Genomic DNA, 19,333 nt, shown 5'->3' on the forward strand with positions numbered 1-19,333 from the left:
TGTGATCATGCCATATGTGCCCACTCATTACGAACAAAAGAGAGGACTTCCTTGAACATGGAGAAAAGGGCACTGAAAGAGCACTTAGGGGAACATTGCCAGCTGAATGAGTAGTGGGTTTATTTCTGCTGCTCGTCTGCCGTAATAGACCCTCAACACAATGCACTTTGTTCCAACAATGCTGAAATGCTCAAATAGTCATCTAATTGCATTAAACGGAGACCAAGATCTTTCACATGTGAACACGTGCTGTAGCTAGGTCCATATTGTCCTCATATGGCTGTGTGGGCACCAGTATGGTGAAACAGCATGTACGCTACTGTTGTCAAGTACATTTCTTAAAAAACGGTTCATTATCCTGACTTTTAATGATTAGTGCTCCAAGCATTATGTGTCATTACTTTGTCTTTAGTGAACTCCAACCAACAATAAATAGATGGATAAATAAAAGACATGAAGGCAAGCAGGTCATATCAATTGTTTTATTGATACGCCTTTTCTGCAAATAGGTGCTCTTGAAAATCCGGAACACAAAAACCCAGCTTGTTTTTAGACCAGTGTTCTGACCACTTCATTGCCTGAACAACATTTTTGTCCCTTATATATATATATATTCTAGTTTATTAAAAAATAGTTAACATGGCTAAATTCATTGCATACATACCATTTACAATGTACACGTACTATAATAATAGTTCCCTTTGTGGTTGAAATGCAGTAAAACCCATCATTTAAATCAACATAGACATATGGACATAATATTTTCTGCTGTTAATCAATACATTCAAAGGATATTCAGGTTACACACAATGTCAGCGCGGACAAATCTCTACTTTTGTCAGAAGTAAATGATAAATAACAGGTGTGTCTTCTTCATTTCAACACATACACTGCAGCTCTCTCAAAATACAGATATCCAAGATCTAACGATATCTCATCTTCTCTGCAGTTCAAGTTAAAATCCCTACGAGGAGGATATCCTCAAAACACATTTGTAGTTAAACTGCTCATAGCAGGGTGGAATCTATTAGAGGAAGGCAGACCACACAATGGACAGACAGGTCAGTCAGTCAAACAACAATGAAACTATGTAAAGGATGAGGCACTAGGACGTATCCCTCCGTCTCTGCGTTTCACAACTTCATTTACAGTACAGTGGCTTTAGTTTAAAGCTAACAGTTCAGTCACCAAAGCTTTTTATCACAGAGAAAAACAATTGAAACTTGTATAATTTTTCTCTCATACAAGTCAATGGCGTCCCTCCCAGAGAACTCTCGTACACTGGTTTTGTATTGGGAGACAGCAGTTAGTGGGCTCTGGTTGAAATGTCCTGTATATCTGATTATCACTTTAACCAAATGACTCAAGTCTTTCTTAGACTATCTAGGCCTATAGGTCAATCTTTCAACAACTTTATACACACAAGTTCACATACTCACACTGCACACAAATGTCTAGAAATAATGTTGGTCTGTTACAATAAAGTGATTTTGTTTTCAAGTTCAAACCATAGCCTATTCATTCACGGCAAACATCCATGCATTCCTCTTAGCTTCAAGTGTGGCTCCTTCCCAGTCTTTATTTGGATAAAACGTTGAGGTGAATAACATGATGTGTTGTTGCCCAGTATTGTGCTAGCTAGTAGTTTGCATACCGTACCTCCAACATTTCATGGATGCCACTGAAAACCCTTAAATACCACTTAAGGTGCGTTCGTTGGTACTGTTTGCCACTCATTGGCTAATTAACAGGAAGATAATGTTTTTTTGTCTACATGTATACATTTAGACCTGGGAATAAAAAAAATAGATTTTTTAAATGAGTTTACCTGGGCTTGGAACCGCTCCTTTTTCTAAACAGATAACAGGTGCTACAGTACATGTTCTTCAGCCTACCGATCTGCCTGGCCAATCAGAAACAGAAAGAATAATACATCATGGTACTATTTACTGAGAGTTGTAAGGAGAGAGACAAAGAGAGAGAAAGAGAAGCAGAAGAGAGAGAGAAAGAAAAAGAGAGAGATAACGGAAGACAAAATAATTATCATTGATACAAAATGCACTGTACAAAGAAAGGGCATCTCTTTCAGGCACAGAGTTGATTTGTCACGGAAACGGGGGCCTCATACAGCAGCTATATATACATTCAACTCAAGGAAACCTTCATTCACTCATCATTGAGACTAGTCTGTCTGGGGAGCTTGGAGGAAGAAGCAAGGAGCATGTCTGTGGGGCTGTGGGGCCCCGGGCCCTTCATTGCCATGCCGGCCCCTACCATGGCTGGGTAGCTGCGGTTGCGGCGGATGCCTGCGTTCAGAGCGGGGCCGAGGCCCCCTATTGGACTGGCCACCACAGAGGGGCCGAAGTGGGAAGGGCAGTGGAGGCCGCTGAGGGGCCCCAGCATGGTGGGCCCCGTGGCCCCTGATAAAGAGGGGCTGGCCCCAGCCACGCTGAAGCGCTTCAGCTTGTCCACCAGCTTCAGGTTGTGGACGCTGACGTCAATCTGACACTCGCTGTCCGCTGACTCACTGCTCTGGGCCTCCGCCCTCACCTCCTTCAGGATGGAGCTGGCCGGCTTCGACGCCAGGAAGTTGTCATAGGGCAGGGCACTGGGGCTGAGGTCGAAGGGGCCGCTGGGTTTGGAGCGGAGGGAGTGGTGGGTTGGGGAGTTGGGCGGCGTGGAGGGTAGAGTGTCGGGGGGCCGAGGCGGTAGGAGCAACGGTGCCCCCCCAGTGGGGATGGAGGTGCTACAGTCTGCCCGGTCCCAGCTCTGAGGGTTGTAGACTGCTGCAGAGATGCCTCGCTCCTGGAGGAGCCGCACAAGACCTCCACTAGTGCTCATGGTCTTGGTGGAGTCTCTCAGGTTGGTGAAGGACTCGGCCGCCAGGCTGAGGCGGCGCGGGGTGCAGGGGGTGGAGCAGGGGGTGGATCTGACGCTGCTGCTGCTGGTCACGACGCAGGAGGCAGAAGGGCCCGACATAAGGCTGAAAGAGGGAGATGGAGAAGCACACACAGACAGTCACACACACATACTGCTATACAGTCAGCTATACAGTCAGCTATACAGTTAGCTATACTGCTATACAGTTAGCCTCACAGTCAGCTATACTTCTATACAGTCAGCTATCTTGCTATACAGTCAGCTATACTGCTATACAGTAAGCTATACAGTCATCTATACAGCCAGCTATACTGCTACACAGTCAACTATACTGCTCTACAGTCGGCTATAAAGTCAGCTATACAGTCAGCTATACTGCTATACAGTCAGCAACACAGTCAGCTATACTTCTATACAGTCAGCTATACTGCTATACTGTGAGCTATACAGTCATCTATTCAGTCAGCTATACAGTCAGCTATACTGCTATACAGTCAGATATACAGTCAGCTATACTGCTATACAGTCAGCCATACAGTCAGCTATACTGCAACACAGTCAGCTATACTGCCAGCTATACAGTCAGATATACAGTCAGCTATGCTGCTCCAGTCAGCTATACTGCTACACAGTCAGCTATACAGTCAGCTATACAGTCAGCTATACAGTCAGCTATACAGTCAGCTATACAGTCAGCTATACAGCTACACAGTCAGATATACAGTCAGCTATACTGCTATACAGTCAGATATACAGTCAGCTATACTGCTATATGGTCATCTATACAGTCAGATATAAGGTCAGCTATACTGCTATACAGTCAGCTATACAGTCAGCTATACTGCTATATGGTCATCTATACAGCCAGATATAAGGTCAGCTATACTGCTATACAGTCAGCTATACTGTTATACAGTCAGATATACAGTCAGCTATACTGCTATACAGTCAGCTATACAGTCAGCTATACAGTCAGCTACACTGCTATACAGTCAGCTATACTGCTATACTGTGAGCTATACAGTCATCTATTCAGTCAGCTATACAGTCAGCTATACTGCTATACAGTCAGATATACAGTCAGCTATGCTGCTCCAGTCAGCTATACTGCTACACAGTCAGCTATACAGTCAGCTATACAGTCAGCTATACAGTCAGCTATACAGTCAGCTATACAGTCAGCTATACAGTCAGCTATACAGCTACACAGTCAGATATACAGTCAGCTATACTGCTATACAGTCAGATATACAGTCAGCTATACTGCTATATGGTCATCTATACAGTCAGATATACAGTCAGCTATACTGCTATACAGTCAGCTATACAGTCAGCTATACTGCTATATGGTCATCTATACAGCCAGATATAAGGTCAGCTATACTGCTATACAGTCAGCTATACTGTTATACAGTCAGATATACAGTCAGCTATACTGCTATACAGTCAGCTATACAGTCAGCTATACAGTCAGCTACACTGCTATACAGTCAGTTATACTGCTATACAGTCAGCTATACAGTTATACAGTCAGCTATACAGTCAGCTATACAGTCAGTTATACAGTCAGCTATACTGCTATACAGTTAACTATACAGTCAGCCATACTGCTATACAGTCAGCCATAAAGTCTGCCATACAGCAATACAGTCAGCTATACTGTCAGCTATACAATCAACTATACAGCTATACATTCAGCTACACTGCTATACAGTCAGCTATGCAACTATACAGTCAGCTGTACTGCTATACAGTCAGATATTACAGTCAGCTATACAGTCAGCTATACTCCTCAGCTATGACAGACACAGCCAGTCAAGCTATACTGATGATTCAAGCTTTAATATTACTTGCTATTGATAACATCCACATGACAATATTTTATAAGAGTCAACACAGATGGAGTTAAAAGACCCCTCATTAGCTCCTTCTAGAGCCTTGACCACACAATAGCTATACAATAGGTTGATTTTAGTATGATCATTACTGATCATCAATGTTAGTTTCATTTTTTAGTACACACACTGATGCAGACTAGTACAATAGAGAGGGACTTCCTGCTACAATGTACATGAACTAATCAATCACTGTCTATATCAATATCAGATCAAATACAAAATCTAATTTTATAATATTAATATTGAAATCTCACTGACCATTAAATTAATAAACAGACAAATCAATGAGACACTGACAAGGTTTTCTGAATGTTAACCCAAACACATGCAATTTCAACCCCAGATACCATTTCCTGGAAAACCACCAAAGGAAATTTGCTAATCAATTAGTATCAGAGACGCAGTGCTAACACACGTATACAAACCAGTGTCATGAACACTGTTCCAAACAAAGTTAAGTAAGCAATGAACACCCACAAGCTTAGCATCAATCATCAGACCACAATCAAGTTGTATTGTATGAATCAATGCCAGGGTCAGGACCAATCATTATATTATGCAAGACATTTTGATCTGATTGTCATTGATTAGAGTGTCTCAGCCCTTTGGTGAGGAGCTGTTCTAGATGTGTTTGACTGACAGTTGACAGGAGGGGGTTAGAGGGCTTAGAGATTGAAGGAAGCGGGATAGTTAGGAGACAGCGAGGCAGGAACACCCCCAAACTACTGAGTCAGACCCTGGACCCCCTACAACGAGGCCATGCTCCTAGTCATGTGACAGGTCTCACCCACGGGGCGGGAGGGGGCGTGGCTCAGTCAGCCCTAAGTCAGCCCTCAGAACAACATGATAGAGCGGCTTCCTCTTCCTCATCACATGACCTGGAGGGGAGGGGGGCAAGTCAACACAATTCAATCAACTTTAGTTATCCAAGAGGGGCAATAATAGCTGTCAGACAGCGGGTATGTGCTGAACACAGTATGGCTCAGCCAGGGCAAAGGAAAACGTACTTGTGAATGAAATCATGACTAACTTACTTTTTACATCAATATTAATTCATTTTTTAAATCGGAGTCAGTATTTCCTTCAGCAATATGGGCTGATTATTATCCTCTCTGTATTATCACCCTCAGCCTAACGCTGAAAGCCAAGGTTTCCATTGTCTGCAGTGATAGTGGTTCAGACAGACACTGCCACCTAGTGGCTACAGGGGTGCACTACAGTGTCAGGATGCATCCCAAATGGTACCCTATTCCCTATATACACTGTAGTGCACTTCTTTTGACCAGGGCCCATAGTGGATAGGGAAGCCATTTGGGACTCCACCAGTGTGGGGTAGAAGGGTTGTCTAACCTGGGGGTGACTCTGGTCAGCTCGTCTGATGGGTGCATGATCCGACAGGTGGTGAAGGTATAGGTGGAGCTGGTGTTGGACATACATTTACCAGGGTAGTGGGCTGTAGACAGGGAGAGAAGGGGAGAGAGGGAGAGAAGGGGAGAGAGGGAGAGAAGGGGAGAGAGGGAGAGAAGGGGAGAGAGGGAGAGAAGGGGAGAGAGGGAGAGAAGGGGAGAGAGGGAGAGAAGGGGAGAGAGGGAGAGAAGGGGAGAGAGGGAGAGAAGGGGAGAGAGGGAGAGAAGGGGAAAGAGGGAGAGGAGAAGGGGAGAGAGGGAGGGTTATTACTGGGAACAGAGGTACACATTTTTTTTAAACATAAAACTTCAAATCCAACACTCAAAGACACAGAGTGGATGGTTTAAAGCTGCTTCAATTGCAAAGATGAAACCGCTGTATTTTAGCCTGAAGATGCCGTTTTAAACCACTGAAAACATTTGATAGGCAGATAAAGGAATGACATATGACAGTTAATGAACAATGATTTCAGCAGATTCCTAACATCCCAGGCATGAATTAGTGTTCCACTCTACCATAGGGATTCTCCATAGGGAACACAATGCAGGGTTAAACTAAAAACACTGCAGATAAGTGGTGTGTTGACTGTTTGGAGCTGTGTGTGGACTCTGCAGTGTTGACTCAGAAGTGGTGTGTTGACTGGTTGTTTGGAGCTTTGTGTTGACTCTGCAGTGTTGACTGTTTGGAGATGTGTGGTGTGTGGACAGTGATGACTGTTTGGAGCTGTATGTGGACTCTGCAGTGTTGACTGTTTGGAGCTGTATGTGGACTCTGCAGTGTTGACTGTTTGGAGCTGTATGTGGACTCTGCAGTGTTGACTGTTTGGAGCTGTATGTGGACTCTGCAGTGTTGACTGTTTGGAGCTGTATGTGGACTCTGCAGCTCAATGTCAAAGGCAGGAGCTGAGGTGACATTCACACCACTTCACCCCATAATGATTCCTAGGAAACAGGGTCATGGACAGAACATTTGTCCCAAATGGCACCCTATTTGCTACGTAGTATACTACTTTTGACCAGAGCACTATGGGCCAAGGTCAAAAGTAGTGCACTATATAGGGAATAGGGTGCCATTTGGGACGCAATCCCAGAGCCCCTATCTTTGACGGCAGTAGTGTCATGTGAGTTTCTGGGCAGCTGTGAGCATGGTGTTGTTAATAGATCACGGTCATCTGATACCACCACACCCAAACCACAGTGACCTGGACACTGGCCATAGGTTGTACATACTCAATCTGGAGTGTGTGACATTCGTATATGTAGGTTTATACTACGTCACTACATTACTATGTAGGTTTACACTAACACAGGACATCTCTAATAATTGGCTTTTTGAGTGAACTTCATGCCTTTGAGATTAAGAATGCTGTGATGGAAGATATTAACAAAATCACGACTTTCTCAGGAGTGACAATGATGATGATTTGACACCAGATTGGACACAAATTACTTGAGTGGACGGAAGGGGTGATCAGAACTGGATTATTTAAATTAATCTGAATTCGTAAGGAAGGAAGGATCTTGAGATTTTAGGAAAAGTGTGAATGTGTGAGGTGGAGATTAAAGATGACACTGAAATAAATACAACTCAATATACTCAAAAGGGGCATGACAGTAGGACACCTCAGGATGAGGTGGGTGTGTCTGGACACGTCTGGATGAGGTGGGTGTGTCTGGACACGTCTGGATGAGGTGGGTGTGCCTGGAGATGTGTGCATGAGCATGGAGGGATCGGGGACCGACGGACAGGCAGGGAGGGGATGGCAATGGCCAATGAATGCCCCAACATCCTGTGGTAGAAGGGTGGGTTAGGGACGTCTGGTGCCTGTGTGACCCATTTAGAAGGCTCCCTCACCGGACAACCCATCAGCGGCTGCAGCCTGATCCTGGTTCTCCTGGTTCTCGCTGTCTGGAGGTGCGGGCGACAACAGTGGTGTGCTGCCTGGGCCCAATGTCTCGCCCTCTTCCCTGGCTTCTCCATCACCTCCAACCCCACCCTCTGGAAGGCTGTTGTTGATGGCTCTGCCGCTGCAGGTGGAGGAGCAGGAGGAGGAGCGGGTACGGAGGCCCTGCCGGCTGAGGATGGCGATGCCACTACAGCCTGAGGTAGAGAGGCTGTGGACAGACAGGTCGTCTGACTCCTCCACTACCTCAAAGTCCTCCTCCTCAAAGTCAGTGAACTGGTAGATGTGCTCCAGGTCTAGTTCCAGAGGACGGAAGCCCTTGGTGACCACACCAGGCCGCGTGTCCAGGATCCCACCCAGGTTGGGCTGGGCCAGCTGCTGCCACTGGTGCAGGGTGGCTGAGCCTGGGAGGGAGGGAGGGAAAATATCAAACGTTAAACACACATCTGCATTTGTTTTTGCTGCATTTCTATATAGGCTTCTATGTTAAATGGGTTTCTATGGTAATGGGTTTCTATGGTAATGCATCATAATATAGGCTTCTATGTTAAATGGGTTTCTATGGTAATGCGTCATAATATAGGCTTCTATGGTAATGGGTTTCTATGGTAATGCATCATAATATAGGCTTATATGGTAATGCATCATAATATAGGCTTCTATGTTAAATGGGTTTCTATGGTAATGCATCATAATATAGGTTTCTATGTTAAATGGGTTTCTATGGTAATGCATCATAATATAGGCTTCTATGTTAAATGGGTTTCTATGGTAATGCGTCATAATATAGGCTTCTATGTTAAATGGGTTTCTATGGTAATGCATCATAATATAGGCTTATATGGTAATGCATCATAATATAGGCTTCTATGTTAAATGGGTTTCTATGGTAATGCATCATAATATAGGCTTATATGGTAATGCATCATAATATAGGCTTCTATGTTAAATGGGTTTCTATGGTAATGCATCATAATATAGGCTTCTATGTTAAATGGGTTTCTATGGTAATGCGTCATAATATAGGTTTCTATGTTAAATGGGTTTCTATGGTAATGCATCATAATATAGGCTTCTATGTTAAATGGGTTTCTATGGTAATGCATCATAATATAGGCTTCTATGTTAAATGGGTTTCTATGGTAATGCATCATAATATAGGCTTATATGGTAATGCATCATAATATAGGCTTCTATGTTAAATGGGTTTCTATGGTAATGCATCATAATATAGGCTTATATGGTAATGCATCATAATATAGGCTTCTATGTTAAATGGGTTTCTATGGTAATGCATCATAATATAGGCTTCTATGTTAAATGGGTTTCTATGGTAATGCATCATAATATAGGTTTCTATGTTAAATGGGTTTCTATGGTAATGCATCATAATATAGGCTTCTATGTTAAATGGGTTTCTATGGTAATGCGTCATAATATAGGTTTCTATGTTAAATGGGTTTCTATGGTAATGCATCATAATATAGGCTTCTATGTTAAATGGGTTTCTATGGTAATGCGTCATAATATAGGCTTCTATGTTAAATGGGTTTCTATGGTAATGCATCATAATATAGGCTTATATGGTAATGCATCATAATATAGTCTTCTATGTTAAATGGGTTTCTATGGTAATGTATCATAATATAGGCTTCTATGTTAAATGGGTTTCTATGATAATGCATCATAATATAGGCTTCTATGTTAAATGGGTTTCTATGCTAATGCATCATAATATAGTATTCTATGTTAAATGGGTTTCTATGGTAATGCATCATAATATAGGCTTCTATGTTAAATGGGTTTCTATGGTAATGCGTCATAATATAGGTTTCTATGTTAAATGGGTTTCTATGGTAATGCATCATAATATAGGCTTCTATGTTAAATGGGTTTCTATGGTAATGCATCATAATATAGGCTTCTATGTTAAATGGGTTTCTATGATAATGCATCATAATATAGGCTTCTATGTTAAATGGGTTTCTATGCTAATGCATCATAATATAGTCTTCTATGTTAAATGGGTTTCTATGGTAATGCGTCATAATATAGGCTTGTATGTTAAATGGGTTTCTATGGTAATGCGTATAATATATCAGCTGCTATCATACATCATAAGATGGCTGGAGAAACGTAACAGAAATGGCCTTCCCTCTCTAGACCACTGATATAAATCTGGATGTGAACAGATACGGTAGAACATGAAGGGTGTTTAAGGGCATCTAAATATAGCCCCTTTACATTGCTCTCTACACATCCACATGCATACTCTATGAATCCAGGGAGGTCAGGGGTATCCATGTCCAACAACATGACTCTACTTTAGTAGTAGCGTTCCCTCCTTTCTAACAGACAGAGCTGCCTTTGTATGGCAGTTCATCCTGTAGGTCGTAAACCAAGTGACATCACCATTCAACTATTCCACATTGGGTTGAATTGAGCTAAATCTCAATGGGAAAGCCTGAGAAGAACAGTTAAGGGAAAGGTAGTGTAACTACACAGTAGGTCTGGTCTATGTGTGGAGAGGGGTGACGATTTGGACTTCAACATGCATTGATGGGAGTTGTGGAAGAGGTTGCCTTCACCCAGCTTTCACCCAATTCTAGGGTGTTTACACGAAGTTATATTATCTCACTTGCAAGTAAGATATCAGTGTGTATCGCCACTTCTAGCAGTGGTTTCTGAAATGTACCTTTATTTCAAGTCAAATCTGTGGTTCTCCCTGTCCCTTATCAATCAGATAGAGGAGTAAAGTCTTTCAAAAGGTTAGGTACAGGCAAATATGAACATAAAGAGAGAAAATTAGTAGATTTAATTGTAAGAGCTAATAATGTAATAAGATGCACTGTACCTACCGTCTCAAGTCCAAACAGACTGATAATGCCATGCAAATGAGTGACTGGCGTCAAAATAAAATTGGTCGATTTTATTGGAAGAGCTACAGTTGAAGTCGGAAGTTTACATACGCTTAGGTTAGAGTCATTAAAACTCGTTTTTTCAACCACTCCACAAATGTCTTGTTAACAAACTATAGTTTTGGCAAGTCAGTTAGGACATCTACTTTGTGCATGACACAAGTAATTTTTCCAACAATTGTCTACAGACAGATTATTTCATTGTATCACAATTCCAGTGGTTCAGAAGTTTACATACACTAAGTTGACTGTGCCTTTAAACAGCTTGGAAAATTCCAGAAAATGATGTCATGGCTTTAGAAGCTTCTGATAGGCTAATTGACATCATTTGAGTCAATTGGAGGTGTACCTGTGGATGTATTTCAAGGCCTATCTTCAAACTCAGTGCCTCTTTGCTTGACATCATGGGAAAATCAACAGAAATCAGCCAAGACCTCAGAAGAAAAAAAAATTGTAGACCTCCACAAGTCTGGTTCATCCTTGGGAGCAATTTCCAAACGCCTGAAGGTACCACGTTCATCTGTACAAACAATAGTACGCAAGTATAAACACCATGGGACCACGCAGTCGTCATACCGCTCAGGAAGGAGACATGTTCTGTCTCCTAGAGATTAACATACTTTGGTGCGAAAAGTGCAAATAAATCCCAGAACAACAGCAAAGGACCTTGTGAAGATGCTGGAGGAAACAGATACAAAAGTATCTATATCCACAGTAAAACGAGTCCTATATCAACATAACCTGAAAGGCCGCTCAGCAAGGAAGAAGCCACTGCTCCAAAACGGTCATAAAAAAGACAGACTACGGTTTGCAACTGCACATGGGGACAACGATCGTACTTTTTGGAGAAATGTCCTCTGGTCTGATGAAACAAAAATAGAACTGTTTGGCCATAATGACCATCGTTATGTTTGGAGGAAAAAGGGGGTACTTGCAAGCCGAAGAACCCCATCCCAACCGTGAGGCACGGGGGTGGCAGCATCATGCTGTGGGGGTGCTTTGCTGCAGGAGGGACTGGTGCACTTCACAAAAAAGATGGCATCATGAGGAAGGAAAATTATGTGGATATATTGAAGCAACATCTCAAGACATCAGTCAGGAAGTTAAAGCTTGGTCGCAAATTAGTCTTCCAAATGGACAATGACCCCAAGCATACTTCCAAAGTTGTGGCAAAATGGCTTAAGGACAACAAAGTCAAGGTATTGGAGTGGCCATCACAAAGCCCTGACCTCAATCCTATAGAAAATGTATGGGCAGAACTGAAAAAACGTGTGCGAGCAAGGAGGCCTACAAACCTGACTCAGTTACACCAGCTCTATCAGGACGAATGGGCCAAAATTCACCCAACCTATTGTGGGAAGCTTGTGGAAGGCTACCCGAAACGTTTGAGCCAAGTTAAACAATTTAAAGGCAATGCAACTACTATTATTCTGACATTTCACATTCTTAAAATAAAGTGGTGATCCTAACTGACCTAAGACAGGGAATTTTTACTAGGATTAAATGTCAGGAATTGTGAAAAACTGAGTTGAAATGTATTTGGCTAAGGTGTACGTAAACTTCCGACTTCAACTGTATATAAAACAAGCTGATAGAAGGTCAACAGAAACTGAAATTAATGAACACAGAATATACAAGACACCAACTGAAAGAGACATGCGTAAGAAAGAAAAGGGTTGAAATTAGATGCACTGTACCTAACGTCTCAAGTCCAAACAGATTGATAATGTAATAAGATGCACTGTACCTAACGTCTCAAGTCCAAACAGACTGATAATGTAATAAGATGCTCTGTACCTAACGTCTCAAGTCCAAACAGATTGATAATGTAATAAGATGCACTGTACCTAACGTCTCAAGTCCAAACAGATTGATAATGTAATAAGATGCACTGTACCTAACGTCTCAAGTCCAGATTGATAATGTAATAAGATGCACTGTACCTAACGTCTCAATTCCAAACAGACTGATAATGCCATGCAAATGACTGACTGGCGTCAAAAGATGCATAAAACATGTAGCAAAAAGAAGCAATAATTAGATTTGAACTAAATCTTAGTGTATATTATTATAGTGTAATGATAATGTAATAACAGTGTAATAATGTAATGAACAGGCAAGGTAAAGTGTTGATTCATTGTGCATGTTAATGGTGTTGTCACCAGGTGGCACTAGAGACCCAGATTAGATACTGTACTACTGTATAACCTGACCGTGGCCACGTCCCAAATGGCACCCTACATCCCTATATGGTGCACTACTTTTGACCAGGGCCCCTTGATCTCTGGTGATATTTCAATCAACCATTAAATCTGACTAAAAACATGTCAAAAACAACATTAGGAAAATAAATATATTTAGTATTTTAGCATAGGAAAATACTCTATGTAAGAAACATTTTGGTTAAACGTGTGCTTCATACCTGTAATATAACTGCGTCTATCAATTCAAACTAACACAGTTTCCAACTTGTATTTCAAACAGTTTCTTTCAGGTTCTTTCAGGAGATAACACAAATATGCAGCGAATCTCTTTTTAACTGCTTTTTGCGGATGCCTGATATGTTTGGAGATCATTTCACATGGACATTAGAGTAATGTGATCCCTCCTTGATAAAACATAGGATGAGTAGCACAGGGCCTCAATGTTGTTGTGGAAAAGACCAGCGACAGGTCTGGATTTGCTTTGCATGATGATAACATTGTAGGCTAAACTAATGTGTCAGGCAGGGCTAGTGGCAGTGGGCTGTTCTGACTCTAAGTCTGACTCTAAGGGCTCAGGCACACCAATACAGTTTGCTGGAACATGGCTCCTCTGAACGTAATTTGCGAACCGAGTGCGTACCGATTTTACATGTAGAATCACTTAAAGATTTTAGTCAGTCAGACGTCTACAGCGGGTGGTCCCTAAAACACAGCACGCTGAACGACCGGCATACGAAAGCTAGATCCACATTAGGTACGATGTATGTGAGCCTCAACTCTAACTGTAGATCTGGAACCAGCAGCAGGGTGAGAGGTCGCGGGGGTGGTGGGGGGAGTCACCTTCCAGTGGCTTGACGATCTGCAGCTTCTCCGGCAGGTAGGAGCGGGAGCTGAAGGAGTACCCAGACCAGACGGAAGAGGGGTGTGTTCCTCCCAGGGACATGATGCTCTCTGTGGGGGTCATACTGCCGCTGTACACCTCTCCCTTCTCCACCAGCCCCTGGAGCTTCCGATCCCTCTCCTCCTCGAAGAAGCGGCGCTCGCTCAGGCAGTTGTCCCGCCGCAGGGAGAGACGTCGGAGGGCTGCTTCCAGATCCTGAGAGCCCGGCGTTCCAGGGGTCCCTGGTTTCTTGTTGGAGTCATCCACACTGGTGGAGGGGGGTACATAGTATTTATTTATTAAATCTAGTCCTATTCAATGCTACAAGTCTAACAAAAGGTCCTATAACTGGTCTGCTGTATGACAGGCTCTGGTCATTTACATAACAAAGTGCATAGCAACAAGACATGCTGATGACATCAACAAAACAAAAAAACGAGTCAACCGTTGTTATATGCGGTTGGCATTCCTAATAACCAATGGTCACTTGACATCAACACAAGAAGTTTTCACTTTCCAAGCATTTTTTATGAAGTGCCACAACATAATCAGTTCAACTGCAGTTACATGAGAAAGTACTGTTTGGCTTTATTGTACCGTGGTTGCTTTTGGGAACTAGTAAAGGCACACTTCCTCCTCTCCCTCTTGGTTTACCTAGCAAAGCCATGGACATTGCTGGCAGTGTTGTTGTATAGCCTGCAAAGTGCTTAGTAACCCTAACCCTGATCTATTCAAATTCCAACGATAGCAGACATGCATTCAGGAAACCATGTGCGCCATCTTGGTTTACACTGTTTACGCTCTGATAGACTTTACTGGACAACTACATGGATGGGACGACCTCTGAGCTGTTGTTACAGCCAGAACCTTACTAGATCAAGAAGAGAGAGAATGCGGGATAGAGAGAAATAAAGAGAAAGAGACAGGAAGAGGAGAGAGAGAAGTACAGAGGGCAGGGAGAGAGAGACAGACAGGTAGGGAGAGAGAGAAGTACAGAGGGCAGGGAGAGAGAGACAGACAGGTAGGGAGAGAGAGAAGTACAGAGGGCAGGGAGAGAGAGACAGACAGGTAGGGAGAGAGAGAAGTACAGAGGGCAGGGAGAGAGAGAGACAGACAGGTAGGAGAGAGAGAGAAGTAGAGAGGGCAGGGAGAGAGAGAGACAGGTAGGGAGAGAGAGAAGTACAGAGGGCAGGGAGAGAGAGACAGACAGGTAGGGAGAGAGAGAAGTACAGAGGGCAGGGAGAGAGAGAGAGACAGGTAGGGAGAGAGAGAAGTACAGAGGGCAGGGAGAGAGAGACAGACGGGTAGGGAGAGAGAGAAGTACAGAGGGCAGGGAGAGAGAGAGAGACAGGTAGGGAGAGAGAGAAGTACAGAGGGCAGGGAGGAGAGAGACAGACAGGTAGGGAGAGAGAGAAGTACAGAGGGCAGGGAGAGAGAGACAGACGGGTAGGGAGAGAGAGAAGTACAGAGGGCAGGGAGAGAGAGACAGACAGGTAGGGAGAGAGAGAAGTACAGAGGGCAGGGAGAGAGAGACAGACAGGTAGGGAGAGAGAGAAGTACAGAGGGCAGGGAGAGAGAGACAGACAGGTAGGGAGAGAGAGAAGTACAGAGGGCAGGGAGAGAGAGAGACAGGTAGGGAGAGAGAGAAGTACAGAGGGCAGGGAGAGAGAGACAGACAGGTAGGGAGAGAGAGAAGTACAGAGGGCAGGGAGAGAGAGAGACAGGTAGGGAGAGAGAGAAGTACAGAGGGCAGGGAGAGAGAGACAGACGGGTAGGGGAGAGAGAGAAGTACAGAGGGCAGGGAGAGAGAGAGACAGGTAGGGAGAGAGAGAAGTACAGAGGGCAGGGAGAGAGAGACAGACAGGTAGGGAGAGAGAGAAGTACAGAGGGCAGGGAGAGAGAGACAGACGGGTAGGGAGAGAGAGAAGTACAGAGGGCAGGGAGAGAGAGACAGACAGGTAGGGAGAGAGAGAAGTACAGAGGGCAGGGAGAGAGAGACAGACAGGTGGGAGAGAGAGAAGTACAGAGGGCAGGGAGAGAGAGACAGACAGGTAGGGAGAGAGAGAAGTACAGAGGGCAGGGAGAGAGAGACAGACGGGTAGGGAGAGAGAGAAGTACAGAGGGCAGGGAGAGAGAGACAGACGGGTAGGGAGAGAGAGAAGTACAGAGGGCAGGGAGAGAGAGACAGACGGGTAGGGAGAGAGAGAAGTACAGAGGGCAGGGAGAGAGAGACAGACAGGTAGGGAGAGAGAGAAGTACAGAGGGCAGGGAGAGAGAGACAGACGGGTAGGGAGAGAGAGAAGTACAGAGGGCAGGGAGAGAGAGACAGACGGGTAGGGAGAGAGAGAAGTACAGAGGGCAGGGAGAGAGACAGACGGGTAGGGAGAGAGAGAAGTACAGAGGGCAGGGAGAGAGAGACAGACGGGTAGGGAGAGAGAGAAGTACAGAGGGCAGGGAGAGAGAGACAGACGGGGTAGGGAGAGAGAGAAGTACAGAGGGCAGGGAGAGAGAGACAGACGGGTAGGGAGAGAGAGAAGTACAGAGGGCAGGGAGAGAGAGACAGACAGGTAGGGAGAGAGAGAAGTACAGAGGGCAGGGAGAGAGAGACAGACAGGTAGGGAGAGAGAGAAGTACAGAGGGCAGGGAGAGAGAGACAGACGGGTAGGGAGAGAGAGAAGTACAGAGGGCAGGGAGAGAGAGACAGACGGGTAGGGAGAGAGAGAAGTACAGAGGGCAGGGAGAGAGAGACAGACAGGTAGGGAGAGAGAGAAGTACAGAGGGCAGGGAGAGAGAGACAGGCAGGGAGAGAGAGACAGGTAGGGAGAGAGAGAAGTACAGAGGGCAGGGAGAGAGAGAGAGACAGGAAGAGGAGAGAGAAATACTTCATGTTCAGCGAGAAAGAGAGAGTTCACATTCAGCGACAGTTCTCATTTAGAGAGTTCACATTCAGAGAGCTCACATTTAGAGAGAGAGAGTGAGTTAGTTCACATTCAACAAGAGAGTTCACATTCAACAAGAGAGTTCACATTCAACAAGAGAGTTCACATTCAACAAGAGAGTTCACATTCAACAAGAGAGAAAGAGAGATTTCAAAGTGAAAGAGAGCCAGACAGCCAGTAGAGTCATGGCTCAGTCCCAGCACCTGTGGTCAGGCGTCTCCAGTATGAAGCTGTTGGTGCGGTTGTCTATGAGGATGCTCCCCATATCTCCTCCGTACAGGCTGGAGCGGGGCGTGGACAGGCAGCTGGAGCGGCCCGAGTTCAGACAGGACGACCGGTTGGAGCCGGGGATGTTCATGGGAGACGGGGCCAGAGAGGAGCGCTGACGCATCAGGTTAACGTTTTTCACGGTCTCAAACACACGCTTGGGGTGCAACCTACACACACACACATACCATGGACACACACACGGACACAATATCAGCGTAGCTCTAAAATGGGGTTAGGGTTAGATGTACTACAGTAGATATCGGTATTGAATAGAGATATTAGTATTGGATGAGGGTCTACTTCTGCTCTTCCACTTCCGGGTCATCCATAGCCAGCTCCTTCCTCATGGTGCCCTCAATCTCAGCAGCTAGAGAGTCCTGGGAGGACAGACAGACAGACAGACAATAGTAATGAGTACTATGTGACTAGTCTCTGAAGCCCCAGACCTAGGGCAGCAACAGCACGAGGTTAGGTCTGCGATTAATGACGGATTCTCTTGGTAACTTCGAAAAGGGGGGAGTCCTCTTCAGACAGACCACTCTCCCAACAAATCACGAGGCAGACATGCCAGAATGTAACGATTGGAAACCAAAGTTTGCAGGCAAAACCTTTGCAGTGGTTTAAGTGAAGGTAGTTGATGCAAACTAACCACTTGCATATATTTTTTTTATTTAACCTTTATTTAACCAGGTAAGCCAGTTGAGAACAAGTTCTCATTTACAACTGCGACCTGGCCAAGATAAAGCAAAGCAGTGCGATAAAAACAACAACACAGAGTTACATATGCGGTAAAACAAAACATAAAGTCAAAAATACAACAGAAAATATATATACAGTGTGTGCAAATGTAGCAAGTTATGGAGGTAAGGCAATAAATAGACTATAGTGCAAAATAATTACAATTAGTATTAACACTGGAATGATAGATGTGCAAGAGATGATGTGCAAATAGAGGTACTGGGGTGCAAATTAGCAAAATAAATAACAATATAGGGATGAGGTAGTTGGGCGGGCTAATTTCAGATGGGCTGTGTACAGGTGCAGTGATCGGTAAGGTGCTCTGACAACTGATGCTTAAAGTTATTGAGGGAGATAAGAGTCTCCAGCTTCAGAGATTTTTGCAATTTGTTCCAGTCATTGGCAGCAGAGAACTGGAAGGAATGGCGGCCAAAGGAGGTGTTGGCTTTGGGGATGACCAGTGAGATATACCTGCTGGAGCGCATACTACGGGTGGGCGTAAATGCACTCATTAAAAATCACCATCTTTCTAGCTACTTATTTGTGTCCGGGGGATGTTTACGCTAGGACAACAAGCGGATGAGGCAGTGACGTAAGAAAGCTGGATGTCCCAACTCTGCCCTTCTCTCTATACCAAACTGACGTTGTATATGTCCAGCCGTGTTAAGCTGGAACATTGGTGCATTCTAGAGCAGGGCACTCCAACCCCATTCCTGGAGAGCTACCGCCCTGTAGGTTTTCACTCCAACCCTGTTCTTGGAGAGCTACCGTCCTGTAGGTTCTCTCCAACCCCGTTCCTGGAGAGCTACCGCCCTGTAGGTTTTCACTCCAACCCTGTTCCTGGAGAGCTACTGTCTTGTAGGTTTTCACTCCAACCCCGTTCCTGGAGAGCTACCGCCCTGTAGGTTTTCACTCCAACCCCGTTCCTGGAGAGCTACCGCCCTGTAGGTTTTCACTCCAACCCTAATCTATCACACCTGATTCTAATAATTATCTGGTTGATAAGCAGAACCAGGTTAGTTACAACTGGGGTTGGAGTGAAAACCTACAGGAGGGTATCTCTCCAGGAACAGGGTTGGAGTGAAAACCTACAGGAGGGTATCTCTCCAGGAACAGGGTAGGAGTGAAAACCTACAGGAGGGTATCTCTCCAGGAACAGGGTTTGTGTGAAAACCTACAGGAGGGTTTCTCTCCAGGAACAGGATTGGAGACCCATGTTCTAGAGAGACTATGTGACTGAATTGAATCTAGACACACATGGGTTAATTTGTTAGAGAATCTTCTGGGTCCCAAAAC

General features: G+C 44.4%; 1 protein-coding gene across 6 annotated transcripts in view; it reads right to left on the bottom strand.

Annotated features, from left to right (window-relative positions):
- Nucleotides 1-468: 468 nt before the first annotated feature.
- LOC121542632 (trafficking kinesin-binding protein 1-like) overlaps nucleotides 469-19,333 on the bottom strand; it is a 52,650-nt gene continuing 33,785 nt past the window's right edge. For 5 of the 6 annotated variants that reach the window (XM_041852080.2, XM_041852077.2, XM_041852076.2 and 2 more), the window contains 6 exons: nucleotides 17,600-17,676; nucleotides 17,233-17,466; nucleotides 14,051-14,358; nucleotides 8,040-8,492; nucleotides 6,129-6,231; nucleotides 469-2,983 (listed from right to left, as the gene is read on the bottom strand). In XM_041852080.2, the coding sequence (XP_041708014.2) occupies nucleotides 2,167-2,983; nucleotides 6,129-6,231; nucleotides 8,040-8,492; nucleotides 14,051-14,358; nucleotides 17,233-17,466; nucleotides 17,600-17,676 (1,992 nt within the window). In that variant the 3' untranslated portion in view covers nucleotides 469-2,166. Of the gene's footprint in view, nucleotides 2,984-5,565; nucleotides 5,657-6,128; nucleotides 6,232-8,039; nucleotides 8,493-14,050; nucleotides 14,359-17,232; nucleotides 17,467-17,599; nucleotides 17,677-19,333 lie in introns of all 6 variants that reach the window. The other variant, XM_041852081.2, reaches the window with a different exon arrangement.

The sequence above is a fragment of the Coregonus clupeaformis genome, chromosome 28 (assembly GCF_020615455.1).
Source record: "Coregonus clupeaformis isolate EN_2021a chromosome 28, ASM2061545v1, whole genome shotgun sequence".
NCBI classification, from domain to species: Eukaryota; Metazoa; Chordata; class Actinopteri; order Salmoniformes; family Salmonidae; genus Coregonus; species Coregonus clupeaformis.